The sequence below is a fragment of the Pyrus communis genome, chromosome 8 (genome assembly GCF_041283825.1).
Source record: "Pyrus communis isolate YQ-2024b chromosome 8, ASM4128382v1, whole genome shotgun sequence".
NCBI lineage: Eukaryota > Viridiplantae > Streptophyta > Magnoliopsida > Rosales > Rosaceae > Pyrus > Pyrus communis.
In genome coordinates this window covers 2660308-2681096 of record NC_142572.1, presented here as the reverse complement: position 1 = coordinate 2681096, position 20789 = coordinate 2660308, and the positions used below count along the sequence as shown (strand labels likewise).

The following is a 20789-nucleotide window of genomic DNA, read 5'->3' as shown; positions in this document are numbered from 1 at the left end:
ATAAGTGAGATTTTAAGTTCGATACTCACCAAAGACGAATTTTAACTACATTATTACTAACCCATTGTAAGACTCAACCCAGTACCATACTCCTTTAGTGTATATTTGTTCAAAAAAAAAAATTCATGCATGTAAACGTCGATTTAGAGCCTAACCTCCCTTATTTGAGAGAGCAACGGGTAAAATATTGACCCAAGTAAATAAATTAATAGCGACCAGCAAGTGTAGCGATCATCATAAGTTGTTGCTACACACTTTACGAATGTAGCAGTAAATTTATCATCAGAAAAACTGGCATTTTTGCCAAATTCACAAGATCTAGTCACAGCTTCTAAATTGAATTGAATGTTGCGTTGCCAATTACAGCAACCTCTTCCTACAAACACAAAAAGCAAGCTAGACATGCAAACAAGAATTGCAGACCCGAACGGTCCTTTTAAGATTTATTGGCAAAAAAATAGTACTATCCGCCTTGTGTGAAGTTACCACCTCCATATACTGCAAAATGGGAATCGAGGACTAGGAAAATGCAAAGGTTTAAGCAGTGGATTGCTTCAAATATGCAATGAGATCAGCACGGTCCTGTGGCTTCTTCAAACCAGGGAACACCATCTTAGTTCCGGGAATGTACTGCATAACAACAATTACACCGGCTCAGTCTACAATATGGATTGTCCGCATCAATGAACTATCACTACCTAACACATGCAAGGGGATCCTACATCATCTACACAGAAGATGAAATATCATGAAACGTTCTAAGATCTTGAAAGAACAATGAATTTACATAGAATTATAAATGAAGAGATAGTTGCAGTCTAAGAATAAAAGCGTGCTGATGTTCAGACCCATACACTTCCACCCATTCTTTTATGTGAGAGGTACCACCTATACACATTTTATGCACCGTGTATATCTCAACTATTTTTTTTCTATCACTGAGCTCACCTACATGTCAGCATGAATGATTGATAGGTGATGATCTATGTCTATCTCTAATGCTAGTATGAACCTAGCTCTAAGAAATCGCGTATCATGAGGAACAACAAATAGTGAAAATTGCATACCTTCTTGGGGTTCAACAAGTAATCATACAAGGTCTTTTCCTCCCAAATCACAGCCATGTTCTTGTTAGCAGCAGAGTATGAGTATCCAGCACCTGTACCAGACTGCCTCCCGAAAAGTCCATTCAGATTAGGTCCTGAAAGTTTTAACAATCGAAAGTTAACAACTTTAATAAACTCAAATTGAACTGAAACTTAGCAAAGAATGCATGTAGAAATCCAATAGATTGAAAAACAGAACAATGGAGCTAGTTCGCATATACGCCAAAGTATAAACACAAGATCATACAATCACCAAGCTCGTCACATCAATCTAACGAATCATATATAGTGCCCCTATATACTGAGTAGCATCAAAACTTTCTATATATACAAAATCTCAGAGCATGGATACTCCTAAAGATCTAACATAACTTTTCCTCCCACAAGTTGCGAATTAACAATCACAGAAAAGGAAAGTTGATGGATTTATGAATTACTTGCACAAACACAAATAACTTGTAACCGAAATCCAAAAATCAAATACAAGAAAGGAAGATTGATAATATCAGACCAATCATTTTAAACCTAAAAACTGCTAGAACCATTCATTTCCGATAGTGTAAACCAACATCAACTGAAATTCTCGCCCTCGTCAATTTTCTCAGAAACCAAACAAAAACTATATAAATTGGAAACACGAATAACCCAATAACGAAATCGATCAGATCGGGCAAAGATCAATCCGTAATCCAAACAACCAAATCGAAACAAAAATCAAAATACACAAATCCGAAAACCAAATGCAAATAAGGAGCTACAATTGTCGGTTACAAACAAGATCAAGAAAATAATCCAAATCAATCACCAAACAAAAAGGAAAAACGAGGTTTGGTGAGCGAGAGAGATGATAAGATTACCCTGCTTGTGACCGGCGCCTTTCTCGACAGTATGGCACTGGGCGCACTTGGTCTTGAAGATTTTCTCTCCGGTCTTTGCATTTCCGGGTGGAGCTTCGGCGAACGACGCCATTTCCCGAGAAATCTGGAGAGAGAGAGGTTAGGGTTAGGGTTTGCAGACGAGAGATTTTGATTTGGTCACAGAGGCGCACCGCACCCAACGTTCTCCAATTTATTTATTTTCCGCGGATTCTTCCTGACGAAGAAGCGTGGGAAACGTGCTGTGCCGCAGGCCCAAAGGCTTTAGACGTGGCGAGTGGACCAGATTTTTCTTTGCCCCTCAGGCCTTTTCACATTGAGCGAAAAAGGGCGAGTCTTCCGACGGAATGCACTTTTCCCCGCACCGATAAATTCGACGTGCCGTTGCTATTTTTTTTCAATACACACGATTATGTTTACACAGTATTACGGTTTAATAGTATTTTTTTTATTTGTAAATGAAAATATCTTAAATTTGATTTTCGTCAAAAACGAATTTGAACCATATTATTGCTAGTTCATTGTAGTGATAAGCTCACATCATTCCCTTAGGATAGATAATATCGTTTGTTAATAAAATAAAATAAAAACAACAATGATCTTAATGTTGGATAATGCTAAGTAAACAAAATTTTTACATCAAATTTGCAAACCAAATGATGTGGTAATTGATAATTAAATTATTAGTTAAGTGTTGATTAACGTGTTTATTTTCTATTGGTAACACATAATTTGGTTTGTAAATTTAGTTTAAAATTTGATATTCCTAGCATTATCAATTTAGAATTGAGTTTGGTATCATTTGAACTTTTTTATATATAGAAATTGAAAATACCGTTCTGTTTAGTTTTTCATTTGCTTTATTTGTGTTCGGGTTATCTAAAAAAAAAAAAAAATTCTTTGAGAAATTTTATTTGAACCTATGAAACCTCTTTCTACACCCAACTTAACATTTAAATGTGAATTGTCTTCTTTACTCTATTTTTATAATTACCATTAAATACAAAATGAAATTAACAATAAAACTAAAATTTATCAATAAACACATACTCAATAATTAAACATTTACCATAACGCAATCATTTTCGAACGTTCTATTTGGCTAAAACCCTAAGCCGAGAGCAAGCTCTTTTTTTACGAATGAATGGTAACTTTGAAGTTTTGAACCTTTCAACTAAGTTATGAATTGATTTATATAAACAAATGAACCCTCGTACACCATTGAAGGCTAGTGGGGCAAATAAGTAGTTTTATCATGCACTATATGCTGTTGTAAAATTGCTTGTCTAAAGCTGTAGTTCATTCTATATATAAACGAATGAACTCATTTCAATTAAGAGCTGGTTGTGGTCAGCAAAAAATGTGAAGCAAATGGATGGTTTCATTATGGATGGTTTCATTATGGATGATTCAATCTAGTAGCCTTATCGCAGTAGCACCAGATTCAAACCGCTAAGGGAAAATGACACACCGATTGGAAGGATAGAATGTCAGACGAGGGAACATATGTTTTGATTTTGAGTTTTTTTTATAAATGGGTGTAAAAATAAATTTACATATTAAATTGAGTTTATGAGGGTAGTTTAGAAAGTAAACTAGGGTTTAAGGAGATATTAATAGCTTAATTGGAAATAAGATGGGTGTAGAGAGTAAGTTGGGGGTAAAGAGATGTTATATGGGTTCGAATAAAATTATCCATAATCATTTGGCTCATTTACATGAAACTTTTATTAGCACTTTAAATTTTTAATTTTGCCTATTTATAAGTGTATTTTTCTTTTTGAATATAAAAAATTTAGAGTTCAAATGAGAATTTTAAAGTACCAATAATAATTATTTATTTATATTCGAAATTTTATTTTTATTTAATTTTATTTTTTGAACATCTGTTTTTCAAACTTGACAAAGGATGATTAGAGAAATGCTTTTGCAAATTTTGGTTAAACGAAGAAGAATTGAGGAAAAAGTAGGGAGAGTTTCACCCAGCTTATCCCATGTTTATTAAGTTATACGGAAGAGGATCCTCTTCAGATCTATTTTGTGGGGATCTACGTCCTAATCGTTCATCGTACATTATGCAACTAGTCTTCGTCAGAAGCTATTATGTTTAATTTTAAATTAAAAAAAGTCAAATAATTTTTTACCTCACGATATACGATAAATGACTAAGATGTGGGAATCCCAGGATCTCTACAAAGTGAATCCGAATAGAATCCAATTCCAAGTTACACCACCTAACTTGCTAATTAACATGGGCTGAATGTATATTAGGATTTGGTGTGGCGCTGCACCCAGCTTATTCCACTTTGCCAACGTTTATTATACCACATGTTTCACACCATTGTTTCTCTTAAAATTTACTATAACTTTATAAGAGCTTCGCAAAATATTTTGTAAAATACTAGTAACTTGTAGTCACTTAAATTTTCATTTTGTACTATCAAATTCATTAAAGTGCTAAACAATTTAATCAATAGTTTTATATGATAAATATGTAACATTTCTAGCCAACAAACCATGGAGTTCATATGAATGAATAGTAGGCGTAATTCTTAATACATATGGTAGTGCAAGGGGAATTGCGGGTAATGCCACAGGAGAGGGTTTGCTTAGAGATGACAGTGGAAGATGGATCATGGGCCTTGGACTTAATATAGGAGGACTACGCCCTGTGACCGTAGCAAAACTTGAGCTTTATACCATGGGTTGGAACTGACCTGGGCTGAAGTTCTATATACATAGATAGATACGCTTTCACATCTTCTTAATCAGAAAACAACTGGCCCCCCACTTATGCCTCTAGGCGCTAGACCCCTCACAAGTGCCTGATTAAAGACTAGAGATTTTTAAAACATTGTCTATGACAGAAGATTATCTCTATTTCTAACATTTTAATTTGTTTATTCTAGATGTTGAGAAGTTGGAACCAATGTCCCCCATCTCAATGGAGTGAATAGAGAGTTTCATAAATCTCGGTGTGCATTTGAAATTTTTTATACGTAAAAGAAAAATACACTTTTGAGAGAGAAGTACAAGTGACTTCTTACCACAGTGGTGGAAAGGTGTTGAACCCTTGTATGACGGCATGAGTTCGAATCCCGTCTGTGGCTGATTTACTATCTAATCTAATAAAAAGTATTGTTTGACAAGAAAAAATTATAAAAGAAAAAAAAAATTAACTATTTACATGGATTTAGAGTCATTCGCGAATTGAGACATGATGTTTCAATCTTCGCATATTGGTGAATGTGCCAATTTTCTCTAATTGCTCAACTTTTCCAAATTCTTTAAATTCAAATTCTAATTGAATACATTCTTTAAATTCAAATTCTAATTGAATACATTCAGAATTATAAGGATTTTAATAAACTATCTTAAAATCCTGATTGAATAAACATTGAATTTCAGAGAATCACTTAAAATCATTTTTGAATACCCCTAAATTCATTAAAAGAATTAAAATCCATGGAAATCCCAATTGAATATGCCCGACAATTCAGGAAAAAAAGAAGAGAAATTTCAGGGCTCATTTGCAAATAACCCAAAACTATGGTGGCGAAAAATGCAGTTTACTAAAATAAAAATTGAAACCCAAGCCAAACCCACTTCTGAAAATCTGGCGGACTCCACAGTTCACATCCCAACACTAAACCCTGCTCCTCTGGCAGCTCTTCCCTGTCCCCGTCGCGAGCTCAGTTGGTGTTCACCTTCAACATCCTACCACCATGAAAATATTCAGGCGTTTCTCCAACCCTCACAATCTCGACTCTCTCTTAGTACAATCCACACCCCCATTTCATTCCCCCATTATTCCTCCCAAAACCCTAGTCTCACACGAGCCCTCTCCTCCTGGCAATTTCTCCAATTCAAATCTGCCCCACACAGAAGCTGCTTTCTCCTCTCTGAGTTCCTTGATTTCCTTATTTGGGTCAACCCCATCTTCTCAAAATTCCCAATCTTTGCTGACTATTTACTCACTCAAGCATCAATGTCACGGACGCGTTCAGCCATTTTCCACTGCGCCTTCCGATGTGTTCGAATCTTCCTCGCCGCCAGGAGCTTCGGGTTCCGATGAGGGTAATCGATTTGGGAATGTGGGTATTGATGGGATTCGACCGGATGAGACTTCAAATCAAGTTTTGGAAATTATTGATATGATCAGAATGGGTGAGAATGATTTGAAGTCCAAGTTGAATTCCATGAATGTAAGTCTATCTCCTGCCTCCATTACTCGGGTTTTCGAGGTTTTGAATTCTGAAAAGGTACCTGCTTTATGTTTCTTTGATTGGATTAGGGATTCACAACCCATTGGTAGTTATGGGAATGAAATATGTAGCTTGGTTATTGATAATTGTGGGCGGGTAGGTGATTACCCTGCAATGCTTCAGATTTTGAAAGACTTTCAATCGGAGGAAATTCGTCTCACCCAAAAGGCATTTGGGTTTATATCTTCAAATAAGGCTTCTGTTGTCAAAGTGGTAGAGGTTTTGAATAAAGTTGGTGGACTGTGTCGGGCAACTGGAGTGCTCTCTTTGATTGAGATGTTTAGTGTCAAGGGTTTATTTGAAATGGCTGAGTTTGTGATGAAGAAAACAGAGAGGAAGAGATGTTATTACATTATAATGGTCAGAGAAACTTGTCGGAGAAGAAATTTTGGCAGAGCTGTTGATATGCTTGATGAGATGAGGCTAGTGGGGTGTGACCCAGATACCAAAACTTACAATTATCTGCTCAGTAGCTTATGCAAGAACTATAAATTTGCTGAAGCTACTAAACTGTATGAAGAAATGCTAGAAAGGAATTGTCAACCTGATGGCATAACCTATGAAATATTTATTTGTTACTTATTTAAAGTTGGAAATCTTGATTTTGCAAGACAGTTATTTGATAGAATGATATTGGAAGGCATTAAACCTCGCGTTTCAACACATGCTGCCTTTGTCAAGGGTTATTTTAACTTGCGGAGATATAAAGAAGCATATAATTACGTTGTTGATTTAGCTGCTAAAGACTGTTTCTCTAGCAGTTCAGCGTACAGCTTGCTTGCAAGGCTTTATATGAAAGAAGGAAATGTAGTTGTTGCCCAAAATATTCTTACCGAAATGATTAATAAGGGTTTTAGACCAGATTATTCAGTGTATGTGAGAGTTTTGAAACGGCTGTCCAAGTCAGGCAGAAGTGGTTTGGCTGAAGATTTGGAAAGCAGGTTCTCTAGTCTAGCAGGAACTGAATAATGTATTCCAGAAAACGCGTTCGCCCTGTTTTCATGTAGTTTACCTTCTGGTGTATGTTTGCCTGTTTGTTCTTTTCCAGTTGAAGTGTTGAAATCTCCTATTATCGAACCTCCAATTGTTGAAGTGATACTCAAAAGCATTTTTGCTAGATTTAATACAAATCAGTTGAACTTTCTGGTAATTTTCCTCAACGATTTCATGTTGCTATGCAGGCTATAAGAATAAAAACATTCTATCTCCGTATTTCTTGGTGTGTTGGACTTGAGTTTCCAAAAGAAGAAAAGGTAATGCATTTTGTTATCTCTCTGTTTTTATTTATTTATAGAGTTTCCATTGTTTGGCTGGCATTCTTTTTAGAATACTAGAAATGCAGCTACGAAGACCTTAGCCCCCAGCCATACATGTACTCTTGGTGAAACTAAGGACAACAGGCAGAGGAAGCTGTTTAGGTTGTGTTAGTCAACACCCTCGTCAGCTACATTTTTGCTTCTCATATGTAATTTTTTGTGCAATTTTAAAATATTTTCAACACTTGGGCTCATGCCTCACTTGGGTTTCAGAAGATTCAAGTGCTGTTGAGTCCTTAATTAATTGCATACGTGAGAAATATCGCTACTTTCAAGAAAATATGTTTCGACATCTTGCTACTTGCTACAAATAAATTTTTCTGCTTTTAGCAGAAAAAAATTGCATATTTTCTTTCGTGTCAATAATCTTGTACGTGTTTGTGTTCATCTTATGGATGTACTGTAAAGTACCTGGGGGCTTGGTCATTGGCCAGTTTGAAGTCTTTGGCAGAGCTTTGTAATGCAATTCCATACTATCGACAAAGAAACCTATGCAAAGGAGAGCAGAATTGGTTGCAATATTAGGCAGATTGAGGAGTGATCGTCCGCTGATTCCAATTGGCGTAGTAATATGATGATTTCTGTTCTATTCTCAATGCATCTTGTGCCATTCATTATCAGTGTCTAACATACATTCATGTAATGTGATCGCGAGTCTAGAAACTTTAGATAGTTTATTTAGTATTTGCAACACAGTGAAAGAAGTCGAGTTCTATCTTTTACCTTTTGAATATTCCTCTTTTATTGGTGCACTTGAATTGTATGCTATATGTTTTTGCTTGCAATTTCGGTTGGATTATTGTTGAGTGGAGGGCGGAACTGAGGAAAGGAAGGCAGAGATTGTTCACGGTGTTCTCTTTATTGATGAGATGCACATGCTCGACATTGTGTCCTTTGCATTTTTGAACCGAGCTTTGGAGAATGGGATGGCTTCGATATTAGTTGTTGCTACCAACAGAACTACCACCAGCGGCACAATTATAAATCCCCACGCGGAATCCCTGTTGATCTCCTTGATCGCCTGCGTATTGTTACCACCCATCCTTATACAGAGGATGAAATCCATAAGATTTTGGAAACCAGATGCCAAGAAGTTGAAATGTCGGAAGAGGCAAGGCATTTGTTGACCAAGATTGGTGTTGATGCATCCTTGTGATATGCTATCCATCTCATAACAGCTTCTGCGTTATAAATGTGATGACACGTTCATCATCCTGCTGCATGAGCCCAATTGATCTTGTATGGGGCAGTAGTCACCACGGCATTGGAGAGTTCAAGTCCCGGCTCAACATCTCGAGTCTACACAGAAACTCGGAACTGCAACAATGCAGACACCGAGAAACAATGAGTCATCTGGACAACAACAACAAAACCTTATTCTACTAAGTGGAGTCGGTTATATGAAGTTTTATCCCAATAAGTCATCTATATATACAAAAAAATATATAATTAGTGAGTTTGCAGGAACAAGACAACGATGGGGAAGGGAAAGTAAACAAGAAGAGGACATTAGATTAGATAGCAAGTGAATTAGAGGTATGGTGCGTTGGTTCCCTTCAAGTATGTGGAAGGGTGGGGTGGGTGGATGGAGTCTCCTCACTTTGTGAGGGTGAGGGGGCGGGAGGAGGGAGAACTTTCATCGCACGCAGCCTTACATTTGTTTTACAAAGAGATTATTTCCACGATTTGAACTTGTGATATTTCAGTTACAAAGGAACAACCTTTCTCTTGTGCCAAGTATAATAACCTTTCTGTAACCAAATATAATAAGATCTTGCGTGTTTTGTTAACATTCATAGGGAGTTGCGGTGCAAAGTAGCTTTTTTAAAGTACACGTCACAATATGACGTGGCGCCTAGCTAGTCTGTTTCTAAGGTCCATCCTAGCAACAAGTTAGCATGCTAAATTTATCGATAATTCAACCATCCAAACTTGTAAATTTGGTAGCATCATGGATAACATTTAACCACAACTCTGTTCCAGTTCCCAAGTTCCAATATCCTGATATACTAATAAATGCACTATGGTTTCACCGTACATCCCAAGCCGACAAGATTCGTTGTTTTACAAGAATAAGGTAGAACGTCTATCGTAGTCAGTCTTAACTTTACGAGGATCGAGTAAAACGTTTATTGTAATCAGTCTTATTCTTATTTTACAAAGAGACTATTTTCATGACTCGAACCAGTGTCACAAAAAACAATATTCATGTTTCACTGCGCATCGATGACAGCACATTTTTCAAGTAATTACTTTTTAAAGAAAAACAATAAAACTTTTAATGACATCCATTTACAGAAATTCATCGCTGCGCCATCCTTTAAGGAGAATCGGCTAAAGACAATCCACCACTCACTAAATCCACATCTCTCTTTTTGGACTTTCCTTGCTAGTTACGATAATGGGAGGGGGAGAGCATGAAATCGCTTTAGAGGAGGCACTAATATCTTCCACGTTGAGAAAGCAAAGGCTGCAGGAAATGGAAGGGAAATGGACGGAGTTCCTGAAAGAGCTTAAGAAGGTGAGCTACATGGCAGCGCCGATGGTGGCTGTCATGGTGATGCAGTACCTTATACAGGTTGTTTCCGTGATGATGGTTGGACATGTCGATCAGCTCTCTCTTTCCGGGGTCTCCATCGCCACCTCTTTCACTAGTGTTACTGGCTTCAGTCTTCTTGTAAGTCCCTATCTCTTTTTTCTCCTTTAAGTGCAATCCCTGCATCCTGTTCATATTGGTATTAATATCTTGTGCTCTAACTCCTTGCATTTTTAAACAACTAGCTTCAAATTTCAGTGAAAAGGTAAATGAAAAAGGTTACCAAGGGGTTAGAAGATACTATCATAACCAAATTATTACTAGTCTATTGTGTGATACTGCTCTAACTCGTCCACCACTACCGATATCATCATGCAAAAATATAATAATATCAGCCTATCGATGTAAGGATATAATCCCAAAACCGTTTTTTTTTTTTTTTTTTACATCGTGTCGATCAAACGATTTGGACCACATTTAACTTAAAAAAAAAAAAACCATTAGACCGCAATTAACCCTTCAGATCAATTCCATTTTGTTGGGGTTAAAACCTTTTTTTTTCCAGTAACATTTAAAATTTATTTAGCTTATCCAAATTTATTTTTCAAAACATTTAACTTAAACATATTTAAATTTCAATAAAGAATGAAAAATCACTAAATCTACCTCATCCTTACACATGCACTACATGAACAAACATGAAAAACCAAACAACCTAGCCCATTCTTAAACGCATAAAATGGTAAGAAAGAAAAAAAATGGAAGAATTGTATGACGAAAGCAAAATTTGTGAGGATGTTTGAACAAAAGTATAGGTATATAGAGTTTTTTGGTGAATTTTGTTTTTTTAGTTGTTTGAGCCGTTGTATTTAATGTTGGACCGTTTAGATCTTTTTTTTTTTTACTGCTAGATTTGATCATATTCGATCTCAACCACGTGGCCGGTCCGATAAAAAAATAGTCGTTGGTATTTCCACAAGTGGCCGACAATGACAGCAGCTGTGTCTCCAACCACTATCCTTGCTCATTTTTTGGGCTAAAAATAAGTTTCAACACAAAACCTTTTTTTAGCCCAATGATTAGAGAAACTTTGAGAGGTTTAGGACTCAAATTTTGAGTTTTAACCCAACCACTGGAGTGGGTCTTAGATAGATTTATTACATTTTCATCCAAAAACCATGCAATGATATGAGTTGCCCGGAGAAATCGTGTTCTACAAGCTGGAAACTCAAATATGTTGATAAAATCATAAATTTTTCTTTTGGCTCAATTGTTACTTAGTCGTCAAGCGACCTTAAGTTACTCATGATATGTAATTAATCTTTGAAAATGTTGCAGTTTGGTCTAGCTGGTGCACTGGAGACTCTCTGTGGACAAGCATATGGGGCACAGCAATATCAAAAGCTTGGAATTCATACTTACACCTCCATCCTATGTCTCTGTCTCGTCTGTCTCCCAATATCCCTCCTATGGGTATTCACAGACAAACTTCTAAATTTGATAGGTCAAGATCCTTTAATCTCCAAAGTAGCACACAAATACTCAGTCTGTCTCATCCCTAATCTTTTCTCTTACGCCATTCTTCAATCGCTCATCCGCTATTTCCAGACACAGAGTTTGATTCTTCCGATGTTGTATAGCTCAGGTGCAACTCTGTGTTTGCATATACCTCTTTGTTGGGCTTTCACCCTTAAACTGAACTTAGGAAGTGTTGGAGCAGCGTTAGCAATAACCTTCTCTTACTGGTTTAATGTGATTGTACTCGGGTTTTACATGAAGTATTCGGTGGCATGTGAAAAGACTCGTGCTCGTGTGCTTTCAGTAGAAGTCATTCGAAATGTTAAAGAATTCTTCTGCTTTGCTACTCCATCAGCTGCAATGGCTTGGTAATCAATTCTTCTTTTCTTCCTCCTTCTAACAAGATAGTAGTATTGGGTTTCTTATACCCATGCCCGCACGCACGCCTTTCCCACATATATAACAAAGGTTTTCACCAGTCAGATTGTAAATCTGAACCATTATTAATCAGATTCTTAAGTTCATGAATATATCGTCGAAGTTGACTCTTGAACAACCTAAGTGCAGCAAGAAAATTACCCTAGCACGTTTACTGGAATAGGAATTGGAATCATTATGATTCTTAAGTTCCTTGGGCCTACTATAACATGGGTGTTGAAATGACTTCAGTTTCAAACTTCCCATGTTACTAACACATATGCAATCGGAGAAAGTGTGGGTTTCCCCCTTAAACTCCATAATTTAACACATAAAAATCAATAGTCAAATCAACTGAAGAGGGTAGTAGATTCGATTCCCTTTCCTTACTTCCTCTATTTCAAGTTAACAAGCATGCAGATACATGTATGCAATTCCCTGTTGGCCTTTTTTATTATTTGACATGGTACACATTTGTAGTCTTGAATGGTGGTCCTATGAGGTGCTCATTTTGCTTTCTGGGCTACTAGCAAATCCGAAACTGGAAGCATCAGTGCTTTCTATATGGTATGTTTCCTTCGTAATTATCTAATGTCTTCGACATTTTGAAGATTATGCAGCATGCTAATGGTTTTTCATTTCCACGGAGTTTGAGCAGCTTTACAATTACGTATTTGCACTACTACATACCATATGCTTTTGGAGCCACAGCAAGTTATGCTCTTAACCTGATCCTGATAACTGACAAAGAAAATTTCAATTCAAATTCGTACCTACATTGTTTTCCAAGAATACTCTTTGCCGATTTTGTAGCACTAGGGTTTCAAATGAGTTAGGAGCTGGGAATCCTCGCGCTGCTAAAGTGACAGTCTGTGCTATTACGGTTCTTGCAATCGCGGAAATGGTTGTTGTAAGCACAACTCTTTTCTCTTACCGCCATAATCTCGGATATGTATTCAGCAAAGACAACGAGGTTGTGGAGCGTATAGCAGATATGGGTCTTCTTATTAGTCTCTCCATTGTTATGGATGGGTTACAAGCACTACTTTCAGGTTTGTTTCTCAAACTTCACTTCAATTCCTTCTTTAGAGGGTCACTGGTGCCTGTAGGAACTAGAAAAAAGAGAGACCGATATAAAATTGTGTTCTGCCAAGGCTCTGGGCTCACATATCACGCACGGAGTCTGGCACAGTGCACGAGATGTATCTTTTGCATTTTTCAGCCTTATTTTAAACATTCATATAAAGCCTCTGAAATCTAGGAGACACGCTCATGACGGTTGATTTTGTTTCAAATTAGGGGTTGCTAGAGGAACAGGATGGCAGGAGATAGGAGCTTATGTAAATCTGGGGGCATATTATTTGGTTGGCACTCCGGTGGGTGTAGTGCTTGCCTTTGTTGTACACTTGAGAGCCAAGGGCCTATGGATTGGATTATTGACAGGGTCTACTGTTCAGGCTCTCCTGCTTGCTCTTAAAACTGGTCTCACAAATTGGCAAAAGCAGGTTCAAGCTCTCTTTCACCAACTATTTTTGCGTGACTACACATACTCACAACACTTATTCAGTATAGTTCACCAATCACGCAGCTGATTATTTTCTCGGCATGGCAGAAGCAGTTTTATCATCGCAACAATGTCAACCTTGCCCCCAAGTATGATATGTTAATTAATTAAGCTCATGTGGAATGATGCAGGCTTCACTTGCAAGAGAGAGGATGCTGGAAGAGGTCGTACCTATAGTGGAATCAGTTGGATAACAGAGAAGGAACAGAATATGAATATATATATATATATATATATATGTATATAATCTCCAAAAAGAGGGGAAGAGTTAACATATACTCATACAGTTTCAGGATTAATTCATGAGGATCGAGGAGCATCTAGCAAGTTTCTTTATAAAGGAAATATCCACGTTTTATTCATGAATATATCATCATAAATGCGTACGACACCATTTCAATGATCTAGAAGAATGTTGTACTCTTTTTTCCTTCACTTTAGTTGTCCCACTATGTTTTTCAAGTAAAGGTTTTAACAAGGCAACAATATCTTTTCTGTGATAGAGATGAAAGTCCAACACAAAATCTAATCTCTTTTTCTTTAACTTTATTCTAAGAATGAAGGAATTCTTCCGGTTTGCTATTCCTTCAGCTGTAATAACCTGGTAATCAACGTATGTTTTCATCCCCCCTACAAGAAAATAATGGTCTTGGTTTTCTTTACTTACCAACCCCACCACCCCCACCCCCCACAAACCACCCCCCCCCCCCCCCCCCCCCCCCTCTAATCTCTTTTTCTTTAACTTTATTCTAAGAATGAAGGAATTCTTCCGGTTTGCTATTCCTTCAGCTGTAATAACCTGGTAATCAACGTATGTTTTCATCCCCCCTACAAGAAAATAATGGTCTTGGTTTTCTTTACTTACCAACCCCACCACCCCGACCCCACCCCCCCCCCCCCCCAACAAACACACAGACACTCATACAGCGAAGTGTCCTGTTGGTAGACTGTAAACATAGACCATTGATTGGGTATTTCTTTCATGAATATGCGGTCGAATATAGTTGAAAATAAAGGGCTTAGGATAAATTTAAAATTATTCTCTACAATCCCACACTTCTCAAATACAACATCAATACTTTATTCTTCTTCATAAGGAGGTCTTTATAAGATAAAGAAGGAGCAATAATAGGAAATAAACCAAAACAATCCTTCGTCTACAAGACAAGGAAACCTAGACCAAATCAAATCATATCAAAACCCTAATTAAATCATATAAAATCACTAATTAAATCAAATCCCTAAAATACTGTCCTTTTTATTTTCCAACACTCGAAAACTCAGGATGTGAAATCATGAGTTTGCCAAGAAGGAAATCTTCATTGATACGCTAAAGCTAACGCCAATCTTTTCGAAAGCTTAGCAAATCACAATCTGTCTAAACTAACGCATCTTTTTGAATGCCCAGCTGGAGTTAGCACCAATCTTTTTGAAAGCCCAATTTGTCACATCCTGGCCCAGGGGGGACCACTTCCTGGGCCCACTCCACCACCGTAGCACAATATTGTTCGCTTTAAGCTTACCATTCCCTCATGGTTTTATTTTTGGGAACTCACGAGCAACTTCCTAGTGGGTCACCTATCATGGGATTGCTCTAGCTCTCTTCTCACTTAACTTCGGAGTTCTTACGGAACCCAAAGCCAGTGAGCTCCCGAAAGGCCTCGTGCTAGGTAGTGATGAGAATATACATATAAGGATCACTCCCCTGGGCGATGTGGGATGTCACAATTCACCCCCCTTAGGGGCCCTACGTTCTCGTCGGCACACCACGACCAGGTTTAGGCTCTGATACCAAATTGTCACATCCCGGTCCAGGGAGGACCACTTCCCGGGCCCGCTCCACCACCGTAGCACGATATTGTCCGCTTTGGGTTTACCATTCCCTCACGATTTTGTTTATGGGAACTCACGAGCAACTTCATAGTGGGTCACCCATCATGGGATTGCTCTAGCCCCCTTCTTGCTTAACTTCGGAGTTCCTACGAAACCCGAAGCCAGTGAGCTCCCAAAAGGCCTCGTGCTAGGTAGGGATGAGAATATACATATAAGGATCACTCCCCTGGACTATGTGGGATGTCACACAATTAGTAACAAATCATAACCCCATAACTGAAGCCTATTTTCGAAAGTCCAACTGGAACTAACGATAATCTTTTTGAAAGCCCAATTGTAACTAACTTCTTTTTCGAAAGCTCGATAAATAAATCACTTGATGTGTTGGAACTAATGCCTCTTTTCAAAATTCCAGTTGATCAAATGCTAATCTTTTCAAAAACACAACTGAAATGATCGTCTCTTTTCGGAAGCCCCAATCACCAAATCTCTCTTTTCCTTAAATGTTTTTTTTTTTCATTCTTCTTCTTGTTGTTTTTCTTCCTCAAACTTTAAAAAAAAAAAAAAAAAAAAAAAAAAACTAAACTCACAAGAACAAACAAAATAAAACACAAAAAAACTACTTGATAGGAAACATATATCCTACATGAATTTTTTTTCCTCCTAATCTTTTTCCTCCAAGGCTTTAAAACCACACTTTTCTTCCCTGTACTCTTCTTCTTGGCAGTGGAAACTTATATTCTTCTAACAATAGTAGACAATCTTCACCATTAGGTTCATATCATGTGGGCGCGCAAAGAAAATTAGCTTCGTGCACCCACATGGAAGCGTTGACAGCAAAGTTCAACCAAGAATCGAACCTTACTCTGATACCAAGTTGAAAATAAAAAGTTTAGGACAAATTTAGAATTCTCTATAATCTCACAATTCTCAAATACAACTTCAATATTTTATTCTTCTACATAAGGAGGTATTTATAAGGTGACAAGGGAACAATACTAGGAAATAAACCAAAACAATCCTTTTTGTCTACAAGACAAGGTAACCTAGACTAAATCAAATCATATAAAAACCCTAATTAAATCATATAAAATGACTAATTAAATTACTTATTAAATCATATAAAATCACTAATTAAATCAAATCCCTAAAATACTTTTCTTTTTATTTTCCAACAGATATTGCCTTTCAGGTTCGTTTCCTACAAACGTCGCGTTAATCATTCTTTCTTTAGAGGGTCACTGCTACATCTTGGAACGGGAATTTATCAATAACAGCCAAAAATTCACAAGGGCTTATTTTTTAAACTGAGTTTGTCAAGCATCACTAGTACAAAAAACACTTTGCACAACGCATGTCCTTCATTGTGCAAAGTCAAAAACCGTCACACAAAAATTAGCCCAACGAACCTTCGTCGCGTACCAACCGTCGCGCCAAGGCCGTAACAGCAGGATTTGTGTGACGAAGAAGTAACATGCGTCGCGCAAAACTACTTTGCGCGACGTATGTTACTTCTTTGTCGCACAAACCTTTGTTTTTTTTTCGAAAAAAATATTTTTTATTTAACAACGTGCACGAAACAGCGCAAAACAACGCCTATTTTTTTTCAGTTGGGCCGCCAAAATTTTAACAACTTGTGCGACGCATGTATTCATCGCGCAAACATACCTTGTGCAACGCACCAACCAATACGTCACGCAAAGAGTGTTTGCGTGACAGAATAACCGCGTTGTGCAAAGTGTTTTTGCGCGATGCACCAACTAATACGTCACGCAAAGGCTGGTTGCGCAACGCATTGACTAGTGCGTCGCGCAAGTTAATTTAAAAAAAAAATATATATATATATTATAAAAATTACTGAAAATTTAACTTTATTCCCTTAAAATTTAATTTTTTTTTATATAAAACCCATAATAATATATTTTTCTAACAAAAACTCGATCCGAACTACAATAATAAATTTAAATCTACTTAATAAATAAATAAATATATATATATATATACCATTTAATTTCTTAAGTGTTATACGTACAAAATAAATAAATTTAAAGCTACTTAATAAATATATATACCATTCAACTTGATGGGATACGCATTTTACGAAACTAGTTTCAAAGATCCAATCATCAAACTTGTTTGTATATACTTCGAGATCGCGTAAGCCAAAAATCGCAAAAAACAAAAATTCAAAGATCAAGTAACGGGACAAAACTTTTCGACTATTATAAATAAAAAATCACAATGTAACGGTTATTTTTAACTCTGAATTTTATTGATTTTTTACAGTTACATTCCTTGACCCTATATGAATACAATGAATGAATTTGAATTCAATTCAAAATATTTACACTAGTGGATACCACAAAATCTTATGTTATACTTAGTGAAAGTATAAATAAACTCTTAAGTGTTAGTGAATCTATTGTTTTGATGGGATACGCATTCTAGAAACTAATTTCAACAATTCAACTGTCAAACTTGTTTCAATATACTTCGAGATCGCGTAAGCCAAAAATCACAAAAAACAAACATTCAAAGATTAAGTAATGGGACAAAACTTTTCGACCGTTATAAATGAAAAATCACGATGTAACGGTTATTTTAACTCTGAATTTTGATGATTTTTAACAGTTACACTCCTTGACCCTATATGAATACAATGAATGAATTCGAATTCAATTCAAAATATTTACACTAGTGAATACCACAAAATCTTATGTTATATTTAATGAAAGTATAAATAAACTCTTAAGTGTTAGTGAATCTATTGTTTTGATGGGATATGCATTCTAGAAACTAATTTCAACAATCTAATTGTCAAACTTGTTTATATATGCTTCGAGATCGCATACACCAAAAATCACAAAAAACAAACATTCAGAGATCAAGTAACGGGACAAACCTTTTTGACGTTATAAATGAAAAATCACGATTTAACGGTTATTTTAACTTCGATTTTGATGATTTACAGCTACTATCCTTGATCCTATATGAATACAATGAATGAATTCGATTTCAATTTAAAATATTTACACTAGTGGATACCACAAAATCTTATGTTGTACTTAATGAAAGTATAAATAAACTCTAAGTTTTAGTGAATCTATCGTTTTGATGGAATACACATTGTACGAAACTAATTTCAACGATTCAACCATCAAACTTGTTTGCATATGCTTCGAGATCGCATACGCAAAAAATCGCAAAAAACAAACATTCAGATATTAAGTAACGGGACAAAACTTTTCGACGGTTATAAACAAAAAAATCACCATTTAACAGTTGTTTTAACTCCGATTTTAATGATTTTTTACAGCTACACTCATTGATCCTATATGAATACAATGAACTAATTCGATCGTCAATTTAAAATATTTATACTATTGGATACCACAAAATCTTATGTTATACTTAATGAAAATATAGATAAAATCAAGTGTTAGTGAATCTATTGTTTTGATGCGATATGCATTGTACGAAACTAGTTTCAACGATCCAACCGTCAAACTTGTTTGTATATGCTTCGAGATTGCATAAGCCAAAAATCGAAAAAAACAAACATTCATATATCAAGCAATTGGACAAACCTTTTCGACGGTGATAAACGAAAAACACGATTTTACGGTTATTTTAATTCCGATTTTGATGATTTTTTACAACTACACTCCTTAACCCTATATAAATACAATGAAGTAATTCGATCATCAATTTAAAACATTTACACAAGTGGATAGCACAAAAGAAGGCAATACAAGAACCAAAGAACCCCAAAAGAAAAGCAACAGGAAAAAAAAAAATTCTTTGCGAGACAAAGGCTGGCGTCGCGCAAAGTGTTTTTTTTTTTATTCCCTCCATTTGCTTATGAACTAATTCAATCATCGATTTAAAACATTTACACAAGTGGATATCACAAAATCTTTTGTTATACTTAATGAAAGTATAAATAAGCTCTAAGTGTTAGTGAATCTATTGTTTTGATGGGATACGCATTGTACGAAACTAGTTTAGACGATCCAACCGTCAAACTTGTTTGTACATAATTCAAGATCGCATACGCCAAAAATCACAACAAACAAACATTCAGAGATCAAGTAACAAGACAAAACTTTTCGACGGTTATAAACAAAAAATCACCATTTAACGGTAGTTTTAACTTTGATTTTAATGATTTTTTACAGCTACACTCCTTGATCCTATATGAATACAATGAACTAATTCGATCGTCAATTTAAAATATTTATACTATTGGATACCACAAAATCTTATGTTATACTTAATGAAAATATAGATAAACTCCAAGTGTTAATGAATCTATTGTTTTGATGTGATACGTATTGTATGAAACTAGTTTCAACGATCTAACCGTCAAACTTGTTTGTATATACTTTAAGATCGCATACGCCAAAAATTGCAAAAAACAAACATTCAAATATCAAGTAACTGGACAAACCTTTTCGACAACGATAAACGAAAAATCACGATTTAATAGTTATTTTAACTCTGATTTTGATGATTTTTTACAGCTACACTCATTAACCCTATATGAATACAGTGAACCAATTCGATCGTCAATTTAAAATATTTAGATAAGTGGATACCACAAAAGAAAAAGGCAATGCAAGAACCCCAAAAGAAAAGCAAAAGGAAAAAAAAAAAATAGCTTTGCACGACACCAGCCTTCGTCCCACAAAGTGTTGTTGTGCAAAGTCTGTTTGCGCGACGAAATTTGATGCATCGCTGAAGTTGCTGTCGCCTAAGCATGTTTTCGTACTAGTGCATGTAGTGTTCTCCCTGATAAGTTTGAAGTGCCATTAACCTCTGAAAAATTCACTGTTAATTGTCAACTTCTGATCAGGTTTGAATTAGTTCTTCTTAGTATTGTCATTCATAAGATTGACACGCCAATAACTCAACCAATAAATTCTCTCTAACAATAATAGTGAAAAACTGAAAAGAATTTTGTTTTAGGATGATGCTATTACTTAAACGTGCTCTATACTACAAGTGACGCTCATACATCATAATGGAGCTCACATTTATCTAATTGGATCATCTCCGGATTTTTTTTGTGAGAATCTTATAGATCTGTGAATCGTATCCATTTATTGTACATCATATGATTAGTTTTTGTCAGATACTGTTTTTGTTTAATTTTAAATAAAAATATTTAAAATAATTTCTGACCATACGATGTATGATGAACAGACATGATTTACGAATCTCTCGGATCCTCACAAAGAGGATCCGGTGAGGATCTGGATTCCACATTTATCATATAGTGTGTCAACACACGTGTTACTTTTGTTTGTTCAAATAGTTTTGTTGTTTATTTTTATTATCGAATAGACCAATCATAGGA

General features: G+C 36.0%; 3 protein-coding genes across 3 annotated transcripts; 2 read left to right on the top strand and 1 right to left on the bottom strand.

Moving 5' to 3' along the window:
- Nucleotides 1–231: 231 nt before the first annotated feature.
- Nucleotides 232–2208, bottom strand: LOC137717992 (cytochrome c). Its single transcript, XM_068457521.2, has 3 exons — nt 1964–2208; nt 1068–1201; nt 232–630 (listed from the first exon to the last, which is right to left on the bottom strand). The coding sequence occupies exons 1-3, from the start codon at nt 2073–2075 to the stop codon at nt 538–540; spliced, it is 339 nt and encodes a 112-aa protein (XP_068313622.2). The 5' UTR covers nt 2076–2208; the 3' UTR covers nt 232–537.
- Nucleotides 2209–5573: 3365 nt separating this feature from the next.
- LOC137717184 (uncharacterized) lies at nt 5574–7396 on the top strand. The gene has a single exon (XM_068456485.2). The coding sequence runs from the start codon at nt 5707–5709 to the stop codon at nt 7213–7215; it is 1509 nt and encodes a 502-aa protein (XP_068312586.2). The 5' UTR covers nt 5574–5706; the 3' UTR covers nt 7216–7396.
- Nucleotides 7397–9948: 2552 nt separating this feature from the next.
- Nucleotides 9949–13791, top strand: LOC137717185 (protein DETOXIFICATION 14-like). The gene is made up of 7 exons (XM_088699233.1): nt 9949–10239; nt 11437–11984; nt 12514–12600; nt 12692–12745; nt 12844–13085; nt 13333–13538; nt 13729–13791. Exons 1-7 carry the CDS (start codon nt 9964–9966, stop codon nt 13789–13791), a joined length of 1476 nt encoding a protein of 491 aa, XP_088555359.1. The 5' UTR covers nt 9949–9963.
- The last annotated feature ends 6998 nt before the right edge of the window (nt 13792–20789 follow it).